At 46.7% G+C, this 27,722-nt stretch overlaps 1 protein-coding gene and 2 long non-coding RNA genes across 6 annotated transcripts in view; 1 reads left to right on the forward strand and 2 right to left on the reverse strand.

Annotated features, from left to right (window-relative positions):
* The window catches only part of LOC125639184 (neuroendocrine protein 7B2), an 85,355-nt gene extending 74,575 nt beyond the window's left edge, over positions 1 to 10,780 (reverse strand). The window contains exon 1 of one of the 2 annotated variants that reach the window (XM_048855823.2): positions 10,580 to 10,780. In XM_048855823.2, the coding sequence (XP_048711780.2) occupies positions 10,580 to 10,711 (132 nt within the window). In that variant the 5' untranslated portion in view covers positions 10,712 to 10,780. The remainder of the gene's footprint in view (positions 1 to 10,579) is intronic. The other variant, XM_048855824.2, reaches the window with a different exon arrangement.
* A 431-nt stretch (positions 10,781 to 11,211) lies between these two features.
* On the forward strand, positions 11,212 to 25,529 carry LOC125639186 (uncharacterized). The gene is made up of 3 exons (XR_007357405.2): positions 11,212 to 11,448; positions 19,351 to 22,062; positions 23,542 to 25,529. It is a non-coding gene; the product is annotated as an uncharacterized LOC125639186 (long non-coding RNA).
* The window catches only part of LOC125639187 (uncharacterized), a 56,554-nt gene continuing 54,349 nt past the window's right edge, over positions 25,518 to 27,722 (reverse strand). For 2 of the 3 annotated variants that reach the window (XR_007357407.2, XR_007357406.2), the window contains one exon: positions 25,518 to 26,429. This is a non-coding gene — a long non-coding RNA (uncharacterized LOC125639187). The remainder of the gene's footprint in view (positions 26,430 to 27,722) is intronic. The other variant, XR_012668978.1, reaches the window with a different exon arrangement.

Consider the following 27,722-nt stretch of genomic DNA (forward strand, 5'->3'; position numbering starts at 1 on the left):
GCTGCTGGCGTTGGCGCTGCCTTCAGAGTTGGGCAGCTGGAGAACAGCAGCTGCTGGCCAGGAGCCCAGCTCTGAAGACAGAGACACGGCCACCAGCAGCGCAGCAGTAAGAATGGCATGGTATAGTACTGCCACCCTTTCTGCACTACTGCTGGCGGGGCGCTGCCTTCAGAGCTGGGCGCCCGGCCAACAGCCGCCACTCTCCGGCCTCCAAGCTCTGAAGGCAGTGCCGAAGTAAGGGTGGCAATACTGCAACTACCCTAAAATAACTTTGTGACCCCCCCCAAAAATTCCTTTTGGATCAGGACCCCCCAGTTTGAGAAACCCTGGTCTCTCCCCCGTGAAATCTGTATAGTTTCAGGTAAAAGCACACAAAAGACCAGATTTCACGGAGGAGACCAGATTTCACCATCTGTGACGTGTTTTTCATGGCCACGAATTTGGTAGGGCCTTAACTATATTTAACAGGCATTTAAGTAATCACAGAACACTGTGCTTTGACTTCCTTAGCCCCGCACAAGCCGACACCTTATAGTGTTACCTGCATTATATCTTTATGCTGACCTAAATATTGAAAGAAAGGAATTGTTTTCTTTTAAAATATATTCAGAGTATCTAGATTTCTAGAAAAAAGAAAAGGAGGACTTGTGGCACCCTAGAGACTAACAAATTTATCTGAGCATAAGCTTTCGTGAGCTACAGCTCACTTCATCGTATGCATTCAGTGGAATATACAGTGGGGACATTTATATACACAGAGAACATGAAACAATGGGTGTTACCATACACACTGTAAGGAGAGTGATCACTTAAGATGAGCTAATACCAGCAGGAGAGCAGGGGGGAGGGGAGAAAACCTTTTGTAGTGATAATCAAGGTGGGCCATTTCCAGCAGCTGACACCCCCTCGGGGTGGGGGGGTTGGGGGGGGGAATAGTTTTACTTTGTGTCATGACCCATGCACTCCCAGTCTCTGTTCAAGCCTAAGTTAATTGTATCCAGTTTGCAAATTAATTCCAATTCAGCAGTCTCTCGTTGGAGTCTGTTTTCAAAGTCTTTTTGTTGTAATATTGTTGTAAGGATTCTGGGTGGACTCCTCCTGAAGGTGGAAACAACAGACTGGACTTCTACATAGAATACTTCCGCCGACGTCCATGGGCTGAAATTGTGGAAAAGCAGCACCACTTGCCCCATAACCTCAGCTGTGCAGAACACGATGTCATACACAGCCTCAGAAACAACTCTGACATCATAATCAAAAAGGCTGACAAAGGAGGTGCTGTCGTCATCATGACTAGGTCGGAATATGAACAAGACGCTGCTAGGCAGCTCTCCAGCACAACTTTCTACAAGCCATTACCCTCTGATCCCACTGAGAGTTACCAAAAGAAACTACACCATCTGCTCAAGAAAATCCCTGAAAAAGCAGAAGAACAAATCCGCACAGACACACCCCTGGAACGCCGACCTGGGATATTCTATCTGCTACCCAAGATCCATAAACCTGGAAATCCTGAATGCCCCATCATCTCAGGCATTGGAACCCTGACAGCAGGATTGTCTGGCTATGTAGACTCCGTCCTCCGGCCCTACGCTACCAGCATTCCCAGCTATCTTCGAGACACCACTGACTTCCTGAGGAAACTACAATCCATTGGTGATCTTCCTGAAAACACCATCCTAGCCACTATGGATGTAGAAGCCCTCTACACCAACATTCCACACAAAGACGGACTACAAGCCGTCAGGAACAGTGTCCCCGATAATGTCACGGCTAACCTGGTGGCTGAACTTTGTGCCTTTGTCCTCACCCATAACTATTTCACATTTGGAGACAATGTATACCTTCAAACCAGCGGCATTGCTATGGGTACCCGCATAGCCCCACAGTATGCCAACATTTTTATGGCTGACTTAGAACAACGCTTCCTCAGCTCTTGTCCCCTAATGCCCCTACTCTACTTACGCTACATTGATGACATCATCATCATCTGGATCCATGGAAAAGAAGCCCTTGAGGAATTCCACCATGATTTCAACAATTTCCATCCCACCATCAACCTCAGCCTGGACCAGTCCACACAAGAGATTCAATTTCTTGACACTACATTGCTTATTAACACTGGTCACATAAACACCACCCTATACCGGAAACCTACTGACCGCTATTCCTACCTAAATGCCTCCAGCTTTCACCCAGATCACACCACACGATCCATTGTCTTCAGCCAAGCTCTACGATACAACCGCATTTGCTCCAACCCCTCAGACAGAGACAAACACGTACAAGATCTCTATCAAGCATTCTTACAACTACAATACCCACCTGTTGAAGTGAAGAAACAGATTGACAGAGCCAGAAGAGTACCCAGAAGTCACCTACTACAGGACAGGCCCAACAAAGAAAATAACAGAACGCCACTAGCCGTCACCTTCAGCCCCCAACTAAAACCTCTCCAACCCATCATCAAGAATCTACAACCTATACTGAAGGACGACCCATCACTCTCACAGATCTTGGGAGACAGGCCAGTCCTTGCTTACAGACAGCCCCCCAACCTGAAGCAAATACTTACCAGCAACCACATACCACACAACAGAACCACTAACCCAGGAACCTCTCCTTGCAACAAAGCCCGTTGCCAACTGTGTCCACACATCTATTCAGGAGACACCATCATAGGGCCTAATCACATCAGCCACACTATCAGAGGCTCGTTCACCTGCACATCTACCAATGTGATATGTGCCAGCAATGCCCCTCTGCCACGTACATTGGTCAAACTGGACAGTCTCTACATAAAAGAATAAATGGACACAAATCAGATATCAAGAATTATAACATTCATAAACGAGTCGGAGAACACTTCAATCTCTCTGGTCACTCGATTACAGACCTAAAAGTTGCAATATTAGAACAAAAAGACTTCAAAAACAGACTCCAACGAGAGACTGCTGAATTGGAATTAATTGCAAACTGGATACAATTAACTTAAGCTTGAATAGAGACTGGGAGTGCATGGGTCATTACACAAAGTAAAACTATTTCTCCATGTTTCAGAGTAACAGCCGTGTTAGTCTGTATTCGCAAAAAGAAAAGGAGTACTTGTGGCACCTTAGAGACTAACCAATTTATTTGAGCATGAGCTTTCGTGAGCTACAGCTCACTTCATCGGATGCATACCATAGGCAAAACCTTAAGTTATAAAAAGATACACAGACAGAAATAGTTATTCTGTTCAGCACAATTCTTTTCTCAGCCATTTAAAGAAATCATAATCTAACGCATACCTAGCTAGATTACTTACTAAAAGTTCTAAGACTCCATTCCTGGTCTATCCCCGGTAAAGACCAGCATATAGACAGACAGACCAGACCCTTTGTTTCTCTCCCTCCTCCCAGCTTTTGAAAGTATCTTGTCTCCTCATTGGTCATTTTGGTCAGGTGCCAGTGAGGTTACCTTTAGCTTCTTAATCCTTTACAGGTGAGAGGATTTTTTTCTCTGGCCAGGAGGGATTTTAAAGGGGTTTACCCTTCCCTTTATATTTATGACACGCCCCTCAAATCTCAGCTAGGGTGAAACACTGGCTCGGATTTCTTCCTGGAGCTCTAGGAAAACAGAGTTAATAAGACACATGTATCTCTAAATATACTACCAAGTACATGAAGACTAACAATATTTTCCACATCTCAAGGACGATTTTAACCAGTTGATTTTGGGAAACTTTCACGGAAGAGTGCATCAGCCACTTTGCTAGAAGCTCCTGAGATGTGTTGGATGTCGAAATCAAAATCTTGGAGAGCTAAACTCCACCGAAGAAGTTTTTTGCTATTTTCTTTGACGGTGTGAAGCCCCTTCAGTGCAGCATGGTCGGTTTGCAGGTGGAAACGCCGTCCCCAAACACATGGGTGTAGCTTTTCCAGAGCGTAGACAATGGCGTAACATTCTTTTTCAGTGACTGACCAGTTGCTTTCCCTCTCAGACAGTTTTTTGCTGAGAAACACTACAGGGTGGAATTCTTGATCAGGTCCTTTCTGCATTAAAACTGCTCCCACACCACACTCGGACGCATCTGTGGTTACTAGGAACGGTTTGTCAAAGTCTGGGGCCCTTAGTACAGGGTCAGACATGAGTGTCGCTTTAAGCTTGTTAAAGGCCTTCTGACACTTTTCAGTCCACTGAACAGCATTTGGCTGTTTCTTTTTCGTTAGGTCTGTCAGTGGGGCGGTGATTTGGCTGTAGTGCGGTACAAATCGTCTGTAATAACCGGCCAAGCCTAAGAAGGATTGAACCTGTTTCTTTGACTCTGGGACAGGCCACTTTTGGATAGCATCCACTTTGGCCTGTAGGGGGTTGATAGTTCCTTGACCCACCTGGTGTCCAAGGTAAGTCACTCTGTTTAGGCCTATTTGACATTTCTTAGCCTTAACAGTTAGTCCTGCCTCCCTTATGCGCTCAAGGACTTTTTATAGATGTTCCAGGTGTTCTGCCCAGGAATCCGAAAATATGGCCACATCGTCAAGGTAGGCGACTGCATATTCTCCTAATTCCACTAGGAGACCATCTACAAGTCTCTGGAAGGTGGCGGGAGCATTTCGCAGCCCGAAAGGGAGTACATTAAATTCATACAGCCTGAGATGTGTGGTGAAGGCTGACCTTTCCTTGGCAGATTCATCTAGCGGTACCCGCCAGTACCCCTTGGTTAAGTCCAAGGTAGAGATGAACTAGGCCTGTCCCAGTTTCTCTAATAGTTCATCGGTGCGTGGCATTGGATAGTTGTCTGGGCGAGTTACAGCATTTAGCTTACGGTAGTCCACGCAAAAACGTATTTCCCCATCTGGTTTGGGAACTAGAACCACTGGAGATGCCCATGCACTTTCAGAGGGGCGGATTACACCCATCTGTAACATATCCTGGATCTCCTGTTCTATAGCAGTTTTAGCTTGAGGAGACACCTGGTAAGGTTGGACTCTAACTGGGCGAGCATTAACTGTGTCAATGGAGTGGTATGCCCGTTCAGTCAGTCCTGGGATGGCTGAGAACGTTGGCGCGTAGCTAGTGCACAGCTCCTGGATCTGCTGTCGCTGCATACGCCCAAGGGTCATGGAGAGGTTCACTTCTTCCAAACCCCCAGCACTTTTCCCTTCGTAGTAGACACCTTCGGGCCACTCAGCGTCATCTCCTCCCTGGGCTATAAACTGACAAACCTTTAATTCTCTGGAATAAAAGGGCTTTAGAGAATTAATATGGTACACCTTAGGCTTTCGGTTGGAGGTGGGGAATGCTATGAGATAAGTAACAGCTTCCAGGCGCTCCTGGACTGTGAATGGCCCTTCCCACGATGCTTCCATTTTATGGGCCTGGAGCGCCTTTAAGACCATGACCTGGTCTCCTACTTTGAAGGAACGCTCTCTGGCATGTTTATCATACCAGGCTTTTTGTTCTTTTTGAGCATCCTGTAAGTTTTCTCTAGCAAGGGCTAAAGAGGTTCGGAGGGTGTTTTGTAGGTTGGTTACAAAGTCCAGAATGTTAGTTCCTGGAGAAGGTGTAAATCACTCCCATTGCTGCTTCACCAACAGCAATGGCCCCTTAACCTCACGGCCATATACAAGTTCAAATGGGGAAAACCCTAAACTGGGGTGTGGTACAGCTCTGTAGGCAAAGAGCAACTGCTGCAACACTAGGTCCCAATCACTGGAGTGCTCATTTACGAATTTACGTATCATGGCCCCCAAAGTTCCATTAAACTTCTCCACCATGCCATTTGTTTGATGGTGGTAAGGAGTGGCAACCAAGTGATTTACCCCATGAGCTTCCCAAAGGTTTTCCATAGATCCTGCCAGGAAATTAGTCCCTACATCTGTGAGGATGTCGGAGGGCCAACCTACCCTGGCAAAAATGTCTGCTGGTGCCTGGCACACACTTTTAGCCCTGGTGTTGCTTAGAGCTACTGCTTCCGGCCATCGGGTGGCAAAATCCATGAAAGTCAGTATGTACTGCTTTCCTCTGGGTGTCTTTTTCGGAAAAGGACCCAGAATATCCACAGCTACTCGCTGAAATGGAACTTCAATGATGGGGAGTGGCTGGAAAGGGGCTTTGACCTGGTCTTGGGGTTTTCCCACTCTTTGGCACACCCCACAAGACCGGACATAGGTAGAAACATCCTTGCCCATTCCCTCCCAGTGGAATGACCCCCCCCCAAACAGTCTTTGGTCCTGTTCACCCCAGCATGGCCACTAGGGTGATCATGGGCTAAGCTCAAGAGTTTGGCCCGGTATTTAGTTGGAACTACCAACTGTCTCCGAGGATGCCAGCCTTCCTGGTGTCCACCAGAAAGAGTTTCCTTGTATAAAAGTCCTCTTTCTACAACAAACCCGGATCGATTTGAAGAGCTGAGAGGTGGTGGGTTGCTCCGTGCCGCCGTCCAAGCTCTCTGGAGGCTTTCATCTGCTTCCTGTTTGGTCTTGAACTGTTCCCTTGATGCTGGAGACATCAGTTCCTCATTGGATTGTGGACCTATGCTTGGTCCCTCTGGAAGCGATGTAGGGGATGGGGCTGTTTCCGTTGACTGTGAACCGCTCTCCGCTGGGACACTATGTTGGGGTTCAGGCTCTGGCTGAGCCTCTTGTGTAGGGTTATCGGCTGCTGCCGGTTCAGGTTTGGTGGGGCCCTCTGGTGTTGAGGTTGCAAGTACTGGATTCAGTGTTGGCAAATGGTCTGGTGCTGGTTGTTCCGCTGGTTCCGGTTCTGGGACTGGTTCCGTCTGGGTCTCTGGGACTGGATCCACTACTGCTGTTGCAGACATTGGCCTGGGGTCCGGGTCCATTACCTCTGACCGGGTCCTGATAGAAGTTTCCGGAACAGAGGTAGGCCTCACTGCTTGTTTAGCCTGGTTGCAGGTGACTGTTCCCACCCTCTTGGCCTGCTTCACATGATTGGCCAAGTCTTCCCCCAACAGCATGGGGATGGGATAATCATCACAGACTGCAAAAGTCCACGTTCCTGACCAGCCCTTGTACAGGACAGGCAACTTGGCTGTAGGCAAATTGAAAGAGTTGGACTTGAAGGGTTGAATCGTCACTTGGATCTCTGGATTGATTAAATTGGGGTCCACTAAGGAAGCATGGATAGCTGATACTTGTGCTCCGGTGTCCCTCCACGCGGTGACCTTCTTCCCGCCCACTCTCACAGTTTCCCTCCGCTCCAAGGGTATCTGGGAGGTATCTGGGCCTGCGGACCTCTGGTGTGATTCCGGTGCAATGAACTGTAATCTATCGGGGTTCTTGGGGCAGTTGGCCTTTACATGCCCCAGCTCGTTACATTTAAAACATCGTCCAGCTGATGGGTCACTGGGGCGAGGTGGGTTGCTGGAGAACGGGGTGGTGGGACAATAAGGGGTCTGGAGGGTTCTTTGGGAGGTAGGTGGGGCTTTGGGCGGCCCCCGGTAATAGCGTGTGGTCTGGGGTTGTCCCTTCTGGTCTCCACTCCAACTGCGACTAGTTTTCTTCTTCTCTGCCACCTCCACCCATCTGGCTCCAATCTCTCCTGCCTCGATTACAGTTTTGGGCTTCCCATCTAGGATGTATCTTTCTATTTCCTCAGGAACCCCTTCTAAGAATTGTTCCATTTGCATTAGGAAGGGCAAATTTACTGGAGACTCACCACTTGCTCCTGATATCCAGGCATCCCAATGTTTCACAACGTGGTAGGCATGTCGGGTAAATGACACGTCTGGTTTCCACCTTAGGGCTCTGAACCTCCGACGAGAATGCTCGGGTGTTATCCCCATTCTGACTCTCACCTTGGATTTAAACAGTTCATACTTGTTCATGTGTTCTTTAGGCATTTCAGCTGCCACCTCAGCTAAGGGTCCACTGAGCTGTGGCCTCAGCTCTACCATGTATTGGTCGGTAGAGATGCTGTACCCAAGGCAGGCCCTTTCGAAGTTTTCTAAGAAGGCCTCAGTATCATCACCTGCCTTGTAGGTGGGGAACTTTCTGGGATGGGAAGTGGTACTTGGAGAAGGATTGCTAGGGTTTGTTGGGATATTCCGCTGAGCCTTTATCTTCTCCACCTCCTCCACATGCTTCCTGTCTTTTTCCTTCTCCTCGAGTTCTTTGGCCCTTGCTTCCATTTCTTTGTCCCTTGCTTCCATTTTCAGCCGCATGAGTTCTATCTGTCTTTCATGTTCCCTTTGTTTTTCCGCAGCCTGAAATCTGGCTAATTCCAGCTTTTGTCGAGCTGTGGATTTTGTCATTCTAACCTCTCTGTTTTTAACTAACTTTACACCCAAGGTTTAGAAATAAACAAACAAAATAAACAACAATAAATAATAAACAATAAACAATAAATAAACAAACAAAAATTGCTGTGCTGGAATAGAATACCTATTCTCCGATAGTGATTGTCAGCCTACAGAAAAAGACAATTCCCTGGTCTCTGCTCTAGGCCCAAACCAAAGCAAAAAACCTCCAACTACTTGGAAACCTGCTTACCAGCAGCCCAAAGGAAAAAAAAAAATTTCCTTTTCAAACCTGTGCTCCTTGTAAAACAAAAAAATCAAAATCCTTTCCACAGTATGCATCCGATGAAGTGAGCTGTAGCTCACGAAAGCTCATGCTCAAATAAATTGGTTAGTCTCTAAGGTGCCACAAGTACTCCTTTTCTTATTTCTCCATGTTTATTCCCCTCCCCCCCACTGTTCCTCAGACCTTCTTGTCAGCTGCTGGAAATGGCCCACCTTGATTATCACTACAAAAGGTTTTTCTTCTTCTCCTCCGCCCCCCCCTCCTCCTTGCTGGTATTAGCTTATCTTAAGTGATCACTTTCCTTACAGTGTGTATGGTAACACCCATTGTTTCATGTTCTCTGTGTATATAAATCTCCCCATTGTATTTTCCACTGGATGCATCCGATGAAGTGAGCTGTAGCTCACAAAAGCTTATGCTCAAATAAATGTGTTAGTCTCTAAGGTGCCACAAGTACGCCTTTTCTTTTTGTAAATACAGACTAACACGGCTGGTACTCTGAAACCTAATTTTTAGAGTAAATTTATTTCTGATTATTAACATGAAAGTTACAATTTATATTTTAGATACTGGAGACTAGCATTTGGTACCGAATAATAGAATATCCTGAGAATGTACTTCTGAAGAGTCAATAACAATAAACTACATTAGAACTCAGCCCAAACACTTTAAAGTTCACTTTCAGGTTATACTGAAGTGTACTCAAAGTGCAAGAACATTTACTGTTTTTAATATTAAGAAACTGAACAGTCATTATGCAAAGAAAAGCCTCTCAATGCTAGAGTACAGAGAAACAAATAATTGGAAAAGAAACACAGTGATGGGTAATTGTACAGCAGCTATGTACTCGGATTAGATGAGACAAATGGCAGAAAATTTCATTTAGAATCAGAGATGATAAAGCACTTAAAATATAAAAAGTGCTTACCAAATTGGCAATATACAACAGCACCTTTGGCACACTTGGCATCACAGAGAAAATGTTAAATACTGTGGAAGCAAGCACTAATTTAAGAGTGCAGTTCCTTTTTCAAGGTCTTTCTGCCTTGCCATATGCAGAGGTCCCAGGAGGGAATATCAGCATTTACACACCCATCACTTTACCAAATCAAACTGACTGACTGCTGCAGTAACCAGCTCAGGGAATGGGAAAACCCACTTATTGTACCTCTCCAGATGCAAGCCTTAGAAAAGTTTTTCCTGACACCTTCAGTGAGTGACCAGTTTACACCTTGTAGCACATAATCACTCTCTGTTTCGCCACTACAGCCCTGTTTATACAGTACCAAGAATGGTTAGGGTTATCACTTCTGAAATCCAAAACACCCAGCACTTCCCTTCCCCCACAAAGCAAGCCTACCATAACCCCAATCCTGAGGCAAGCGCACCTTCAACAACCACTTATAGTAGCTAGTGAGATAACATATATAGATAAGCTTGATAACATCACAACAACAGAGTTGTTTTATCAGCACATTTTTGAGTCTTTGTAGTCGTTTCATTTCGCCAGCTGCCACTGAATGTGGAGGTTCTGATGTGAGCTCCCCTCCCCAGGAGATGTAATAGGATCACTGGCACCATTGCCCTGATCTTTCATTATTTAATATACCTCCCACCTTTCTTCGCCCCCACATGACCCAAACCCTCGCTCAGACACATGAGTGATGTGCTCTCCTGTTGGTGGGCAGACAGCTGCTGTATATTCAACAGTTTTGATCTGTTACTGCTTAAACTGCAGAAGTGGGAACACTGCAGCATGTTTAGCTGGACCCCAAAACTTTTAATGTTAGATATCCCAGTGTATTGTGATGGTGAGGCACATCTTTAGACCTACATAAAAGAAAACCTGACCAATTACATTATTTTTCTGGCAACTAGCAAAACCGTTAAAAAAACCCAGCCAGGTGGGTGAAATACCAGCCAGATGATAATCCTAATTGGGGTACAAGACTGGTAACCAACATCTCAGGGCCCCAGCTGCTGCCCAGGGTGTCCCCAGGCTCGCAGGCGGCTGCCCCCCGGCCACAGCCCCTAGCGCAGCACCCCCTTACCTCGACGGCCGCCGCTCCGGGCTGCTTCCCCGCCGCCCCTCGGCAGCTCCCACTCTTCACCTTGATCCCATACGCGGCCCGCAGCTGCTGCAGCACCGCCAGGCGCACCACGGCGCGGCCGCGCCCCGTCATCCCGGCTCCGCCGAGCCTCGCGTCCCCCTCTGCTCCGGCCCCAGCCGCGCCTCGGCCGGCCTCTCACCCCCTCGCCACCATCCCGACCTGCTCACACCGCCCCCCTGGGCATCCCGTCTCCGACCCTTCACAGCCCCATCCCCGCCTCCCGACGCGTCTCAAACACAGCGCTCGGCCCCGGCGCCGCCTCGGATTGGCCCGCTGCGTCCGTTCGAATCTCAGGTCCTCACCGCTCAACGGCCAGCCATGCGCGTCCTTAGAGGCGCCTGAGTCCTGCCTCTCCGCTGGGCCCGGCGCCGCGGCAGGGAACGACGGCGGAGCCCCCTCCTGAAACTCCCAGCAATGCAGCGTTCCCCGCGCGGGCCGCTAGTCCGAAGGAAGTGCGGTTATCTTCAGGCGATCGCAGGAGCTACCTAAAGCTCCATCGCACGAGCCACAGGAGCGGCGGGCTACGGCAGCCGGTAGAGGCCGCTGTTGGGGAAGTGGTGGAGACGCAAGCTTCGCATTGAGACAGCCTGAAATGGGCTGCAGCCCCCTCCCGGAAACCGCCCCGCCTCCCCAGCCAGGTCCTGGCCCGCCGTCCCCGCGCAAGCCGGCCGAGGCCGGAGGGCCCTGCAGGAGTGGGCGGAGCGAGGCCGGCTTCCGAGCATGGGGAGGGGCTGGCTTGGGGGGGCAGGGGGGAACTGCCCCCCATCACTCACTAGTGGCGCGCCACATCTCTGCACTTCCTGTCGCCGGTGAGTGCAGGCCCAACCCTGCAGCAGTCCTCAGGGGAGTGGAGGGGGGACTGGGGCAGAGCAGGGGTGGGGGCCATGGGGAAGAGCCAGCGAGGGGGCAGAGCAGGGGCTGGAGCAGCACGTAGCTTCCTAGGGCACCAGGAAATTTGGTGCCCTAAATTTCCTGGTGTCCTACACAGCTGTGCACTTTGCGTATGATTAGGGACAGCCCTGCTGTCACCCTTATATGTCCTTGGACTCAGCAGGCTGGGTTGAGCAGCACTTCCAAGCTGCCACCCTCCTATGCCACAGGTTCAGCACGTCCCTATCTCCACTTTCCCGTTACAGTTGTTCTGGTAGTAACCCACTTGATGAGCAAACCCCACAGGATTTTTGGGCGTTACAGGGATCTTTAGCTTAGGGAAGAGGGGCATTGCTGCAGAGCAAATGGGGAAGCCAAAAACACAAGAGGGAGGGAGGGAAATAAGCAACCAGATTAATCATAAAAGTTATTTATTGCCAGCTAATAACCATACAAGACGAGCCAAACAAACAAAAGTGTTACAATATTAAATCTAGCTTAAATATGATTACAAAAGTCAGGTTTAGAAAACTATAACTGATCACACAAGTCAGGGTTAGAAAGCTATACCTAGAGTAGAAAAAAAAAAACAACAACGGAGAGAGAGAGAGTTGGGTTCTCTCTACTTCGTGAAACTTGAACCGGTCAGGGTTCCCAGGTGGTGGTGGTAGCTGAGGGTCTGGAGTGCTGGAGACAGGCAGAGCCCCCAAGCACTATCAGTCAGGAGAAGATGAAGTCCCAATAAAACTGATGCAGATTTTGGATCCAGGCATCAGAACGCTTATTTGAGCATGGCTAGGGGTTTTTGTAGGGAAACAACAATGGTTCAAGGGAGAACGTTGGATTTGTTTATGGGTAAACTGATGGCTCAAGGGAGTATACCAAAGTTGTTTTGTTCAAGCTAGACAATAGGAACTCATCATTCTTGGCTATGGGTGGTGTTCCTTCAAGGGAGCTCGCAATGCAATTAGGCAGCTTCAGAATTTTGGTTACCAATAAAGGATTTATTACTAGAATTGGTCTGATAACTACTGAGCTAGGTGTGTGCAAGCGTGGGTTTGTTAATATCTGGAGCAGAGATTCCCCCATCATGCAGTGCTTCCCTGCTTTTCTGGTCCCAGAGTTCAGTGAGGTTCTTGCGTTGGAATCGCTGTTCTCCATTCTGTACGCTAATGGAGATGTCTCCCTGGCCCATCTTCGATGCAAATGAGGCTAGGGGAGTTGCCTTAACCCTGTCACCCTTGTCCAGAGGGGTTTAGGGGTGTGTCTCACTGCCTTTTCATTGCTTTTTGTAAGGCTTTCCTCTGATCAGTTTTGATTCAAGCGGAGGGTGGGTGATGTCCTTCGTGAGTCAGACAGGCTGGATACGGCGCCCTGGTTCTCCAAGAATAGAGAACTGACAGATAACAACATGGAGATCAGCAAAAATAAAACACCAAGATCCAAGCAGTTAGAATTAATTGGGAAGGAAGGTGTCAGTGACAAAGTTAGAGAAGGTTTGAAAAAAGATGCCAGGGAAAATGCTTCTAAGAAAGGCAATGAGGTTGGAAGGCAGGAGCTCTCTACAAAGAATCCATGGTGGAAGAAACATTGTGCTGGTGGGGCGTACATGAAGAGGTAAGGTGCAGGTCCACCTTGTCTCCCTTTTGGATGTTTCTTTTGTGTTCTTAATAGGGATAACAGTTCAATGGCTTTTCCTACTCTTTGATGTAAAGCCTTCTTGAGGTGAATTAGATCTTCCATACAAGAGTTGTACTGATTTAGCTTAGGAACAGATTTAGTTAAGACAGTGCAAACTTATTGTGTGGACACACTTAATTTGTTTTAACATGTCTATTCCTGCTGATTAGCTTCCGATATGGCATGTCCCAGTAGTAGTATCAAAAAACAGATCCAGCCCATTTAATGTATTTATGTGGTCTGCATGACATACAGATTCTGCAGAAGTGTAGATTCATTTTGCAAGCAGAGATCTGGATCTACAAAGGGTCTGTCTACACTGCAATTAAAAAACCATGGCTGGCCCATGCCAGCTGGTTTGGGCTCTCAGAGCTTAGGCTAAGGTATTGTGTAATTGCAGGGTAGACGTTCAGTCTTGGGCTGCAGCCTGAGCTCTGGGATCCTCCGACCTCGCAGGGTCCTAGAGGTGGGGCCCCAGCCCAAGTCTAAACATCTACACTACAATTAGCCCCTTAGCCCAAGCCCAAGTTAGCTAGCACAGGCCAGCTGTGAGTGTCTAACTGCAGTGCAGACATACTCAAACGGACTTAGGTGCCTCCAGGGTTAGCATTAGAGGGGTGGGGGGAGAGAGAGAAAGACAGAACCACACAAACCACCCTGAAACAATGGGATTGACAAAGCCTGAGTTTTCTGAGGAACAGCCGTGTTAGTCTGTATTCGCAAAAAGAAAAGGAGTACTTGTGGCACCTTAGAGACTAACCAATTTATTTGAGCATGAGCTTTCGTGAGCTACAGCTCACTTCATCTGATGAAGTGAGCTGTAGCTCACGAAAGCTCATGCTCAAATAAATTGGTTAGTCTCTAAGGTGCCACAAGTACTCCCTTTCTTCCTGAGTTTTCTGAATCCCATTCGTTGTATAGGCACCTAAGAATGGGATTCAGAAAAGCCAGCATGCTAGGCAGGGAGCCACCTAAGCTATCCAATAGCAGATGCTGATGAGGAGCATGTCATAGGCCCCTCACTTTCACTCAGTGTGGTGTCTTACTCTGGGCTGGAGGGAAGCATCTAAATTTGTATCCACAACTGGGAACCCTGCTTCTGGAGTCAGGCTGCCTAAGGACCTAAGCAGTTCCTTGGGAGAATGAGTTAGGTCCCTGCCTCGCTCAACACAAAGCAGCTGGAGCAGGTGGTGATGCCTAAATGATAAACTTTTAGCTCACCAATTAGAGCCACGTTCAGATCCCCCCTCTTTGCCAGTTGGGGAGAAGCATTTGAACAAGGGGTCTCCTACCTCTCAGGAGGGTGCTCTAACCAATGAGCTAGGAGATATTGCAGTGTTGGGCTCCTTCAGTATCTCCTGTTAAATCTGTTTTAATTTGGATAAATGAAGTTATTGGAGCAGCACGAGTGGATCCTGCATCTCCCAACTAGGTGCCCTAACCACCGAGCAATAGAGTCACTATGGGTATGTCTACACTGAAAAAACTTCACAGCTGTGAGTCTCAGAGTCCAGGTTAACTGACTTGGGCTCATGCTGTGGGGCTAAAAAAAATAGCAGCATAGACATTCCCACTTGGGCTGGAGCCCGGGTTCTGAAACCTAGCAAGAGGGGTGGGTCTCAGAGCTCAGGCTCTAGCCTGAGCAGGAATATCTATGTTATTTTTGGCCCCATAATGCAAGCCCAAGTCAGTTGACCTGGACTCTGAAACTCACTGCCATGGGGCGTCCCACCCCAGTGCAGATGTACCCTGACTGTCTCTGGCCCAATGACTATTTAAGTATTTATCCAAAGTAGAACAGGTCCAATGGAGAGTAAGGGAAACACCCCTCCTTGCCCTTTTCAGAATATCCCATAGCTCAGTGGTTAAGGCACTCAGAGGTTGGAAACCCCTGTTCAAAAACTCCCCCCGCCAATCAGACAGATGGGGTGAGTTGAACTGGGCTCTCCTGAATCCCTTACGAGTGCTCTAATCACTGGGATGAGAGAGTTATAAGATGACTTGTCACTTCCTAACCTGTAGATGGCCTCTGAGCACACCTACCAGATTGGGCCCTGCAGGCAAGACAGGCTCAGACTTTAAGGTCAGAAGGGACCATTGTGATCATCCAGTCTGACCTCCTGTATATTGCAGGCCACAGAACCTCACCCACCCACTCCTGAAATAGACCCCTAACCTCTGGCTGAGTTACTGAAGTCCTCAAAGCATGGTTTAAATAGGGTATCCAGCCCTCCAGAATTGGCCTGGAGTGTCCAGGAATTAAAGATCTATTTTTAATTAAAGATTGTTATGAAATCTGCAGGAGTACATCCAATCAAAATTGGCAACCCTAGGTTTAAAGACTTCAAGTTATAGAGAATTCCTCATTTATACTAGCTTAAACCTTCAAGTGACCTGTGCCTCATGCTGCAGAGGAAGGCAAAAAAAGAAAAACCCCAGGGTCTCTTGCCAATCTGACCTGGGGGAGAATTCCTTCCCAATCCCAAATATGGCGATCAGTTAGACCCTGAGCATTTGGGCAAGACCCACCAGGTAGATACCAGGCAAAGAATTCTCTGTAGTAACTCAGAGATCTCCCCATCTAGTGTCCCATCTCCAGCAGTTGATTTTTGCTACTGGCAGTCACTGATGCGCCACATGGATACATGAATGCCCATCTTCCTCCAGTTCATGGATTGTGCTGAGATTTAGGAAGACACTCCTCCCTCACTCTGCCTATGCTCAGGGGCAGAAACTTAGTAGGGTGACCAGATGAAATGGACAAAATATCGGGACACATGGGGGAAGCAAAGAAAAAAATAAAAAAAGCGCCCAGAGCGGCCAAAGCCACAATATCGGGACAAATGGTGTCCTGACCCTGCATCGGTCAGGACGCGGGACAAAGAACTAAAAATCGGGACAGTCCCGATTTTATGAGGATGTCTGGTCACCCTAAAACTTAGACAAGTAGAGAACTTGTAAAGTGGAAATTTAGGCACTGAGTGAGTTTAGGCAGTAGCCAAATGGGGGTTTTGTGGATTGTAGTGAAACCTTAAACAAGGGTTGCCAACTTTCTAATTCCAGAAAACCGAACACCTGTGCCCTGCCTCTTGTCCCATGCCCGAGGCCCTGCCCGCTCCATCCTCCCTCCCTCCATCGCTTGGTCACCCTACCTGCAGGAGACTTCCTGTGCCCATGGGCCCCTCGCCCAGGGGGCTGCAGTGCTGCTGTGCCCAGCATGAAGATTGGGTCCCAGAGTGAAGGGCTGGAGGCTGGCCGCCTGGCAATGAGGGGGCTCTGCTCTGCCTGGGCCTTGGGCCACTGGCTGAGTTTTATTGACTGGTTTTATTGCTTTTTCATTTTCTTTCTCCGATTATGATGGTGCCCGGGAGGACTCCACTCTTCCAGGGGATGCCTAAATCACCCTGTTGGGAAGGGAGGAGTGTGGACTGCAGGGGAAAAGATGGAGGTGGGGTTGGGGGAGGAGAGCGGATGGAGAGGGAAAGAGGCCAAGGACGAGAGCAGGGTGGGGGTGAGAGGAGGCAGTAAAGGAGAGAGGAGGGGTATGTTGGGTGGATAGGGATGCAGGGGGAGGCAGAAGGCTACAGGTGCATATGGACATAATGGGAGCGCAGCAGTGTATGGAGGTGAATGGGGTGCAGGACTCTGGGGGGTGAGGGACATGGGGGTGGTGGCTCTGGGAGGTGGAGAGGATGGGTGGGAGAGCCCTGTAAGGGGTACTGGGCTGGGGTGGTTAGGTGTGGGGGGCAGGGTGGGATGGGACGAGGGAGGGATGCAGTGAGGGGGATGGGCGTATCCAGAGTCTGGGGCTGCTGGGACCAGTGGCAGATTCAGGAGGACTGTCCTGAGCCAGGGGGGCGGTGCTGCTGGGGTGGAGATGGTGCTGGGGCAGTGCTGCTGGGCTGGGCCGGCCCCCGACTCCCTGAGGTGGCCAGGCTGGGCACTGCGTTTGTCTCGTTCTCATCCACTCCCCTCCAGCAGCCCCATTCCCAGCACTTGGAGATGGGGATACATACTTTGAACTCCTGGGTGCCGGCAATGGGGTGACAGACCACAGTTTGCCACAGGGCACACGCCGCAGCTTGAGCCCAGCCACAGGAGGAGTGTGAGGAGGAGAAGAGGGACTGCAGCAGCAGGAGAGGCGCACGCCATGACCCCTCAACAACCGCCTGCCTGAGCATTCGCGAGTCACGCTACTTCGTCCCCTGCCCTGACCCGGCCAATGGGAGCTGCACTTGCAGTCGGGGGGTGGGGCAGCATGCGGACCCCCCTGGTCATCCCTAAGCCTAGGAGCCGGACATGCCGGCTGCTTCCTGGGAGCCATGTGGCACGGAGGCTAGCAGGGAGCCTTCCAGTCCCGCTGCGCAGCGCTGCTGAGCGGAGCTGCCAGGATCCCTTTTCGACCAGGTGTTCCAGTCAAAAACCGGATATCTGGTCACCCTACCTTAAACTGAGACTTAGGTACCTAAATCCCTTTGTAGATGTGGGCCCAATATGAACAGATCAATTAACTAATGTAGTGGTGTCTTCCTGAGGCTGAAGACAGCCTGAACCCATAGCTGTGAGAATTGTGAGCTCCTTTGTACCCTGTTAGGAGGATAGTGGGACTTACTCTAAAGGCCAACGACAACACATTGTCATATTAGCTATTTCATTGCTGATTTTAGTAAGTGGCTGGGGGGAGGCGCGGAAGGAGCAAATGCCACCAGGGTTGGGCACAAATAAAGTTATACTAAATTGTGGAGCTGCAAACACCCAGCAAAACAGAAAAATCTAGAGTACAAGGAATTAGGAGAAAAACAGGTAAGAATGGAAGAGATATTTGGAAAAAATGCAAGCCAACATTCTGAAGGGGATCCCAAGACATAATGGAAAGGAGAAACCCAGGAAGCAGCAATGCTCAAAGGCCTAGGGCCAATAATGGATAGCAAAGAGAAAAGAGGCAATATTTCCTCTATATGGCTCCCATGCAGTCACATCTGGGATACTGTAGGTTGTTCGGGTAGCTGTATTATGGCAAACATTTTAGAAGTGAAGGTGCAGTTCAGAAGTGAGAGGCTGGAGGGAACGAGAGTTATTACTGGCGACAGTGGAGCACCACCTCTAGTTAAGGTTGACTGACACTTTCCATTTAAGGCCTGGTTTTCAATTGCTCATAACTTTGCTTATGACCATTTGAGCTTAGGTTTCAACATGCTAGTGGTGTACCTTAGGCTGAATTTTTCTGGAAATATATGTATAGCGTGGCTAAGCAATTATGGCTAGGAGAGAAACAGGTCTACAACTATTTATAAGTTGCAAACACCAAGGAAGAATAGGAATTTATTATGGTGCACTAAGAAATAAAATCGAAAAAAAGAAAGGGAACATCAGGCTACATTTGGGAGGCTTCTCAACAGTCTGTTCTGTTAGAGTGTGGAATTCTACCAACGGAAATGCTGCAAGATCCAATGCATGCAAAAGCTAAAATTATATTGGACCAATTACAGAAAACAATCCTGCATTAACAGGGAAATGGGCTGTATGTTCTACATCTCTTGCTTCTGATTGTACCTGCTAGATTAGGTCCACAGTGGTTTTCAAGCTTCATTGCACCACGACCCCCTTCTGACAATAAAAACTACTATATGCCTCTTCCCACCCCCTGCGTAGGGCTGAAGCAAGGAGGGAAAGAGCTGAATCCCTTGGGCTTTGGCTTTAGCTCCAGGTGGCAGGGCTTGGGGTTTCACTTCAGCCTCGGGTTCCAGTGAGATTAACACCAGCTCTAGTGAACCCATGAAAATGGGATCTTGACCCACAGTTTGAGAACCACTGGATTAGGAGACTAATGAAGACATTTCCAGCCTGTAAGAATTTACAGCAGAAATTTAGTATTATAAACTTCAGATCAGCCCCCTAAATTACATAGGCATTTGCAGATGTAACTATAGTTAGTGATTATTCACTAACATTTCTACTAAGCTTCCAGTTCCAGAAATAACCTTTAAAACAAGCTAAAGATACACAAATAGCATGAACCCAAATGACAATTATCAATTCCAGTTTACTGCAATAGTGCATGCATCCGATGAAGTGAGCTCTAGCTCACGAAAGCTTATGCTCAAATAAATTGGTTAGTCTCTAAGGTGCCAAAAGTACTCCTTTTCTTTTTGCGGATACAGACTAACACGGCTGCTACTCTGAAACCTGCAATAGTCAAGATACACACAAGAGGGAGCTCTGACCTGAAAAAATGAAATAAAACTTTTGCAGTTCTAAGTCTGTCTCGCCCATCCAAACCATATATTAGCATGAACTCACACAGCAAAGTGATCAAAGACAAAAAACCCACCATCCATCCAACCCGTGGGTGAATACATTTCACAAAGTGATCACTCCATATCTGACCTTTCAGTCCTCATTGTCAAAGGAAACCTGCACAACCCCTTCAAGAGAAGAGCCTGCAAGCTTATGTTCATAACATTGCTAGACCCTAAACGTCATGGTGTTACTGAAGACACTGAATTTAAATAAATTTGTTAGTCTCTAAGGTGCCACAAGTACTCCTTTTCTTTTTGCGGATACAGACTAACACGGCTGCTACTCTGAACCCTACGACAAATCTGTAAGCTACTCACCCCCCTTTTTTGTCCTATGAGGTGTTAACTGGCCACTTCCCCTGCAATGGTCTATTACAATATGTTAAACAATCTGTTTCACCTTGTACTTAACTGTCACACTGAGTACCTTTCCCAGACTTGAAAGAAATCTCTCTGTAAACTCAAAGGCTTGTCTCTTTCACCAGTAGAAGTTGGTCCTATGTTACCTCACCCACTTTGTCTCAAGAAAATAAATTGAAGAAGTTAGAAGTTGACAAGAGATAAAACAAGCACCTAAATTTTCAGAAGGGATTAATGATTTTAAGAGCTCAACTTCAGACACCTTAAAGGGCCAGGGAGGAAATCCACTCTCCATTCGAGAGAATGAGAAGATTCCTACTGAGATCAGTGGAGACAGGATTTCACCCTAAGGGTATGTCTACACTGCAATTACACACCTCTGGCTGGTCCATGTCAGCTGACCCAGGGTTGGGCTAAGGACCTGTTTAATTGCAGTGTAGATGGGCTCTGGCTGCAGCCTGAACTCTGGAAACCTCCCACCTCACAGGGTCCTAGAACCCTATCTCCCTCCCAAGCCCCAAATGGCTATACTGCTATTAAACAGCTCAGTGAGCCTGAGTCAGCTGGCACAGGGCAGCCACAGGTTTTTAACTGCAGTGTAGACATGCCTTAAGCATACAGCACTTACTGAAAATCAGGTCTCAGGTGTCAAGTTGGGACCCCAAGATTATTAGGTGCTTCTGAAAATCTTGGCCTGATAAAATATATCATTTTGAAGATTTAATGGTCTCACCACAATAGCTACTCAGATTAACAGTTCCTGGCAGGACCTCAGCCAATAGGAGCAGAGATCATGGAGAGGGCAGCTTAAACACAGCCAGGTTACCCAGAACTGTGCAGAAGAGAGCCTAGGTGGGTGCTAGGATGTGAACTCAAAAACAGACTGCTGGGAGAGGCCACCCAGAAATTCAGCCCCCAGGAGCTGAGAAAAGCAGCTGCCACAGGCACCTTTAGACACTGACAACATTCTGTCCAACTGTTTAATAGTTTTCACTCTTAGTATTTTCCCCCATCACCGCTTGGCAGTTTGCTCACACTCCATTCCATCCCCTCCCTCAATATCTTCATCTCAAGCTCATTTCCCCTGTTCATTCCATTTTCTCTTTTCCCCATCCCACTTACCCCTACTGTCCTTCTTTGTCTCTTTTATCTATTTTATTCCCAGCAAGGCTTCCTCCCATCATGTATCCCTCCACCCCCCCCAAAGAAAACTAGTGACATTACTGTGACATTTGCTGCCCACCATATTGTTCAAAAAGCTTGTGTTAATTACATCCCTTTCCTCTGTCTGTCTTGTTTATTGAGGCCTTGTCTACACCACAAAGTTAAGTTGCCTTGCATCAGCCTGTGTTGACCTAACTGTGCATGTGTCTATTTAAATTTGTCTCCCACCGTTGTAAGTGCCCCATTGTGCTGACATAGTAATACTACCTCCCCAAGTGGTGTAGTGTCATAGTCAAGGTACTTCGATCACTGCGGCACAAATGTAGACACTGTGTTAGGGTTGACATAACTAACTGTCCTCCAGCAGCTGTCCCACTATGCCCTACTTTGATTGCTCTGGTCACCATTGTGAACTCCACTGCCCAGGGGTCACAGAGACTTGGAAGCCCAACCAACCCCCCACCCAAATGTCCCACGAATGTTTGAAATTCCTTTTCCTGATTGTCCGGCTTGGTGAGCACAACTGTCCAGCTGACCATGCCAGCTACACACTCCAGACATGCTCCTGCCTGGGGTAGACAAAAGATACTGGATCTCTTGGGTCTGTGGAGAAAAAAGGCGGTGCAAGTATAGCTCTGAATCAGCTGTAGAAACATCAACATCTGCAAGCAGATTGCTCAGGGAATGCAGGAGAAGGGCTATGACAGGGACCAGCAGCAGTGCCTCATGAAAGCCAAGGAGCTGCATCAGGCATATCGGAAGGCCAACAACTGATCCAGTGCCAAGCTGCAGACCTACCACTTTTACTAAGAGCTTCATGCCATCCTCAGCGGAGACCCCACCATCCCCGACAGCACCATGGATACCTCTGAGGAGCTTGAATCAGAAGCCCCTGTCGTGAACACCAAGTAGGAGGAAGTGGTGGACGAGGAAGGAGGAGGATATAGGGGACAGGCAATGACAGGATCTAGCTTTGCAGTGAACAAGGACCTTTTTTTGACTCCACCACAGTCCAGCCACTTGAGCCCAACGCAAGAGAAGGAACCTCAGGTAAGCATGTAGATAAATTTGTCTCCCACAAGGTTGTCCCCCTGCAAAGTAGCAGGACAGAATCTTGACTTTTAAATTAATTTACTTGTGCTAGAAGAGGCAGCGGTACAACCAAGAGAGGTAGAGCCGCTATCTGCTTTTCATTCCCCTCTAGAGTTAGGGAGGAGGTGCCATGTGGAGCAGTTTGCTTATGTACACAAGAAGGTCCCTTGAATCTGCCTGAGATCAATGAAACTTCCATGGATGTACTCTGCAATCCTCTGCCAAAGGTTTCTAGGGAGGGCAGCCTTATTTCTTCCACCGCAGTAAGATGCTTTCCCACGCCACTCAGCGATAACTTCAGTAGGCACCATTGCAGCACACAGGCTAGCAGCATATGGGCCTGGGTGGCATCGGGATACCAGCAGCCTTGGGCTCAAAGGCAGTGTTCTCTCTGCTTTTGTTACCCTCATAATACCATAAGAATGGCCATACTGGGTCAGACCAAAATCCGTCTAGCCCAGTATCCTGTCTTCCAACAGTGGCCAATACCAGGTGCCCCAAAGGAAATGAACAGAACAGGTGATCATCAAGTGATCCATCCCGTTGCCCATTCCCAGTTTCTGGCAAACAGAGGCTAGGGACACCATCCCTGTCCAGCCTGGCTAATAGCCACTGATGGACCTATCCTCCATGAATTTATCTAGTTCTTTTTTGAACCCTGTTATAGTCTTGACCTTCACAACATACTCTGGCAAGGAGTTCCACAGGTTGACTGTATGTTGTGTGACAAAACACTCCCTTTTGTTTGTTTTAAATCTATTGCCTATTGATTTCATTTGGTGACCCCTAGTTCTTGTGTTATGAGAAGGAGTAAATAACACTTCCTTATTTACTTTCTCCACACCTGTCATGATTTTATAAACTTCAATCAGATCCCCCCTTTAGTCGGCTCTTTTCCAAGCTGAAAAGTCCCAGTCTTATTAATACCTCCTCATATGGCTGCTGTTCCATACCCCTAATAATTTTTGTTGCCCTTTTCTGAACCTTTTTCCAATTCCAAAATATCTTTTTTGAGATGGGGTGACCACATCTGCACGCAGTATTCAAGATGTGGGCGTACCATCGATTTATGTAGAGGCAATATGATATTTTCTGTCTTATTATCTATCCCTTTCTTAATGACTCCCAACATTCTGTTTGCTTTTTTGACTGCTGCTGCATATTGAGTGGATGTTTTTGGGGAACTATCCACAATGATTCCAAGATCTCTTTCTTGAGTGGTAACAGCTAATTTAGACCCCATCATTTTATATGTATAGTTGGGATTGTTTTCCAATGTACATTACTTTGCATTGATCAACATTAAATTTCATCTGTCATTTTGTTGCCCAGTCACCCTGTTTTGAGAGATTCTTTTGTAGCTCTTCGCAGTCTTCCTGGTACTTATCTATCTTGAGTAGTTTTGTATAATCTGAAAATGTTTATCCCTTTTTCCAGATCATTTATGAATATGTTGAATAGGACTGGGCCCAGGATAGCCCCCTGAAAGACACCACTATGTACCTCTCTCCTCTCTGAAAACAGGAATGAGAGATCAACTAAAATCACCACCACCTATGGAAAGTGATGGCAGTATTCAATGCCATTGTCCTATATACTAGAAGCATGCAACTGAGGAATTCCCTCCTCATTTCTCCTACCCCGCACCCTGGCGGGTCATACTCAGCGTGCTGGTGCAGTGATTAGTGTTGCACACAAGCAGGCACAAGCAGAATTAAGAACGTAGTGGCTAAAAATTCAGGAGAGCGAGTTCAGCATCTCTAGTTTCCAAATTCTGTTCTACTTCCAAAGACGTCACAATACCGAAGAAAAGAAGATGGCCTTGTTGTGGTTACCCCAGAATTGTTGTAGGTGCACTATCTGTAAGAGATGAGGTTGACCTGTAACATCAGCTTTAAACCCTCCTGAGTTCTGGCAAAGTCCAAATCCGGATCCAAATCTTGCTGTGAGCTCACATCCACCTCTCCTATTTGTGCCTTTCAGTTTAACACACTATTGTAGCTCTTCTGCAGCAAAATAGGAATATTCAAAGACTGGGTTCCTTCCTGTCAATCGGCGTGGGAAGGGGAGATGGGAAAGTGAGCTGCATATAGAAAATTACAATGAGAACAAAAGCCTGTCCAAATTATGCAATAAGGGATCATTATGCTACAAAATTGCTCTTCAAATGTGGTTGTCAATGGAAGATATTAAGATTTCAAGTTATTTTCCTGATGAGGACTTAAAAACCTTTTTTATGCAAGAAATTAATCTTAAAACTGACTACATAATGAGCATCCTTTGGTTCTTAGAAAAAAATCAAAAAGCTTGAGTAGTCCCAAAGCATATGAGTGTAATATATAAGGCTTTTGTTTTATGGCAGATTAATGGTTTTATAGGCCATTGCCACATTAGGACTTGTAATCATATTGGAAACTTGATAACCGGACAACAGTTATGCTCTTTTTGTGCTAAAACCACTGCCTATTATTCTGGTGAGTATTGTCTCATTGTTTCCTGGTACTCCCCCATCCGTCTCCAGCTGAACTGGAGCAGAAATAGGTCGAGAGCCACTGTAAACTTTTAATTGTAGGAGGGCTAGAGGAAACAAAATGAGCAGGTGAATGGTCATGGTGCTGCTACGGCCGCTCAGGCTCACCCCATGCAGGAAGACATTCATGCAATCAGTGGTTTGCTAACTGATGCACGGGTCTAGAGTCAAGTGTCCCATTATCTACCTATGTTCTATATGGCACCCCTCTTTGTAGTATCTGAGCGTTTCTCAACATTTTGAATTTACATACAAGCTCATTTCTCTCTCACTATTCCCTACAATCAGCAAGGGCTGAGCTTTGCGTTTTTGGTGCTCTCGTGAGCAGTGCACGGGACTGGGAGCCCTGGGTTCTATTCCTAGGTCTGCCATTGTCCTGCTGTGTGACTTTGGGCAAGTAATTTAATCTCCCCAGGATTAGAAGACACCGTCTTTATTAAAGTGGTTTGAGATCTATAGATGATTTTATAGTTCACTGTGATTCCATATCCCTCTGCCTAGGGGCAGCAGGGACAGGGCGCCGCTAGCGAGGAGCCGCCCGAGGTGAGCACCACCTGGATCCAGTACCCTGAATCCCCTTCTATGCCCCAATGCCTTGCCCTGAGCCCCCTCCCGCACCCAAACTCTCTCCCAGAGCCCATGCCCCACATCCCCTCCTGTACCCCAACCCCCACTCCACACCCAAATTCACTCCCTCTTAGTTAACTGGAATTTTTCACTTACCAGCACCCCCCATCCCCCAACATGCCAGATAAAAAAGCTTTTACTGTACTTCACTTCACATTAGAAGGGTAGCATGATTTTAGCTGAATATAATAGGGACACATTTATAGTTTGTATTACAGTAATTATTTAATATCATTACAAATAGTAGAAGGGTCCCATTGGGCTAGATGCTGAATATACATATAGTAAGAGGTGGTCCCTGTCTTGAAGATCCTACAGCGTAAGACCCCAAGTCTTCAAATTCTTGTGCACATGATTAATTTTACTACTGTGAATTATTTTATTGACATCAGTGGGAGTACTCAAGGCAGTAAAGTTAAACACATGTTTAAGTGTTTATTGGATTACGGCTTTAATAAGCTGTTTATCTGGTAGTATAAACCTTTTTCAATTATTTTCAAAGGAAATTCCCATTGAGAAGTAACAATTTATTTTGAAGCCATCTAAGGCAGACAAGAAAAGACAGCAATTCATAACAGAAAAATCAAATACTTTTTTTGAGATGGCTTCTTTTGGGGTAAATAAGAGTCTATGGTTATACTGATGAATTTCCCACTTTGACCTTATCATCTGCCATTTTTCTGATGCTGCTTTTCGTATTTGAAATCTCTATCCATCACCATCCTTGAAATTTCTGTAGTGGACTCACTCCTACAGCATTGCTCTTTATAAATGGGGTCTAATTTGTCATTTGGCTTTAACACACTAGTAATTTGTTCCTCAAAACAGCACATGGCATTTCCCTTCATGCTTCCTTAGGAAAGACCAATTTTTTTCTATTTCTCGCTCTCATGTTTGTCCATCAGTTATGATCAGATCCAAGTAAGAATATATCTGTGGAGAATTACCTGCCTTCTACTTGATGGCTGATGATACATTGTTTCCTAGAGGCTCAAGCTGGTTCTTCTTATTTGTTGTGACACGTCTTCACCAAAAGGTTGTCAAAGTGAAAGTTCTACACATCATTCTAGGCTTCCCACTCTGCATCAAATTTTAATCAACTCTTTAATTGTCACAGTGTCTTGTGAAGCTTGAGTCTACCACGAAAATGTCTTCCTGTCCTTTGTTCCTTAAAAAAACAAGGGGTAAAGGAATAAATCCAGATAAATAAAGGCTGTTCTATACAATTGTAATTTGTATGGCAGTTTAGACAAAGACATGAAGAGGAGCCATTTCTAGTAGAAACAGAGGGTGATTGTGGTTTGTCCAAACCCAAATGGGAAGTCTCTCTAGAGTCAGGAACAGAAATATGGTCTCATCAGTCCAGTTCTGTGCCTTAACCACACGACGATCCTTCCTCTTTGTGGACTAGATAGGTTTTATTTTAACCTAATCAAGTTTTCCTGTAGAGGGCCGAAATCCCACCATCTGTAAACAGGCAAAAACTCCCCTTTTGTCTGCCATACAGACAAAAATTGGGAGCCTGGCTGAGCTAAGTAAAACCAGTGTGTACTGATTCTATCCATTTGGTTCAACCTTTGACAAATGTATAGGCTTTCAAGACATTTGAATACAGCATGATGCATACATGCTTTTGTAGAGGAGTTCTTCCTAAACAGGTACCATATTTTATTAAATTCTTCAGCTGCTTTATGAGATATTTTCAGCTAGCTCCAGAGCTACAGAACTATCCATTGACTGCATCAAAATATCTGTTTAAAAACCTGCAAAGATCAAACCTTAGCTATGTTAGCTGCAGAAAAACCACCACTCTTAAAGCTGACTTCCTGCTTGAAAAACCAGAAGCTAATTGCAGAACAAACACTAGTTGCTAACAGTTTCTACAACTGGTAGCAGTTACTGAGATCAAGCATATCTGATGCAGAGAACTTCACAAGCCTCTTCTGCTCATTCTCCGAAGAAGTCATTCTGAAATTTCCCTGTATCTGCTGCAGTGGAGTGTCACACTCCAACATAAATTAAACCAAGTTCAAGCGTTTGGTGTAAAGATTTTTCATTGTCAGCAGCTCCAGGGTTTACACACTCCAGAAAGCAAAGAGCACATGTTTATGTAGAGACTGGGCAGTTGCCTCTTTCCAATTAAATGTCATCCTTGCCAAGTCAGTTCCCACCTGCTGTTTATTTGAAAAATAGAAATTATGGTCTTCCTTCTCACTCTCTCCAGCTCAGTTTTCAAAAGAGGGGAAAGTGCTCAGCCCAAATAGAAAGATGCACACAAGGCTTAATGTATTAATGTCTACAGGATAAGGGCCCTACTTTGTCATTATCAATATTTTTTCTCCTTTTTTCAATTAAAATAAGCCCAGCTGCTAAACAACCTCTATGAAATAGAAACATTCAACTTAAAACTGCACTTCTGTCTCAATACCTTTAACCTATCACTGACAGACATTAGCATGTA

Source organism: Caretta caretta, chromosome 6 (genome assembly GCF_965140235.1).
Source record: "Caretta caretta isolate rCarCar2 chromosome 6, rCarCar1.hap1, whole genome shotgun sequence".
Lineage (NCBI taxonomy): Eukaryota > Metazoa > Chordata > Testudines > Cheloniidae > Caretta > Caretta caretta.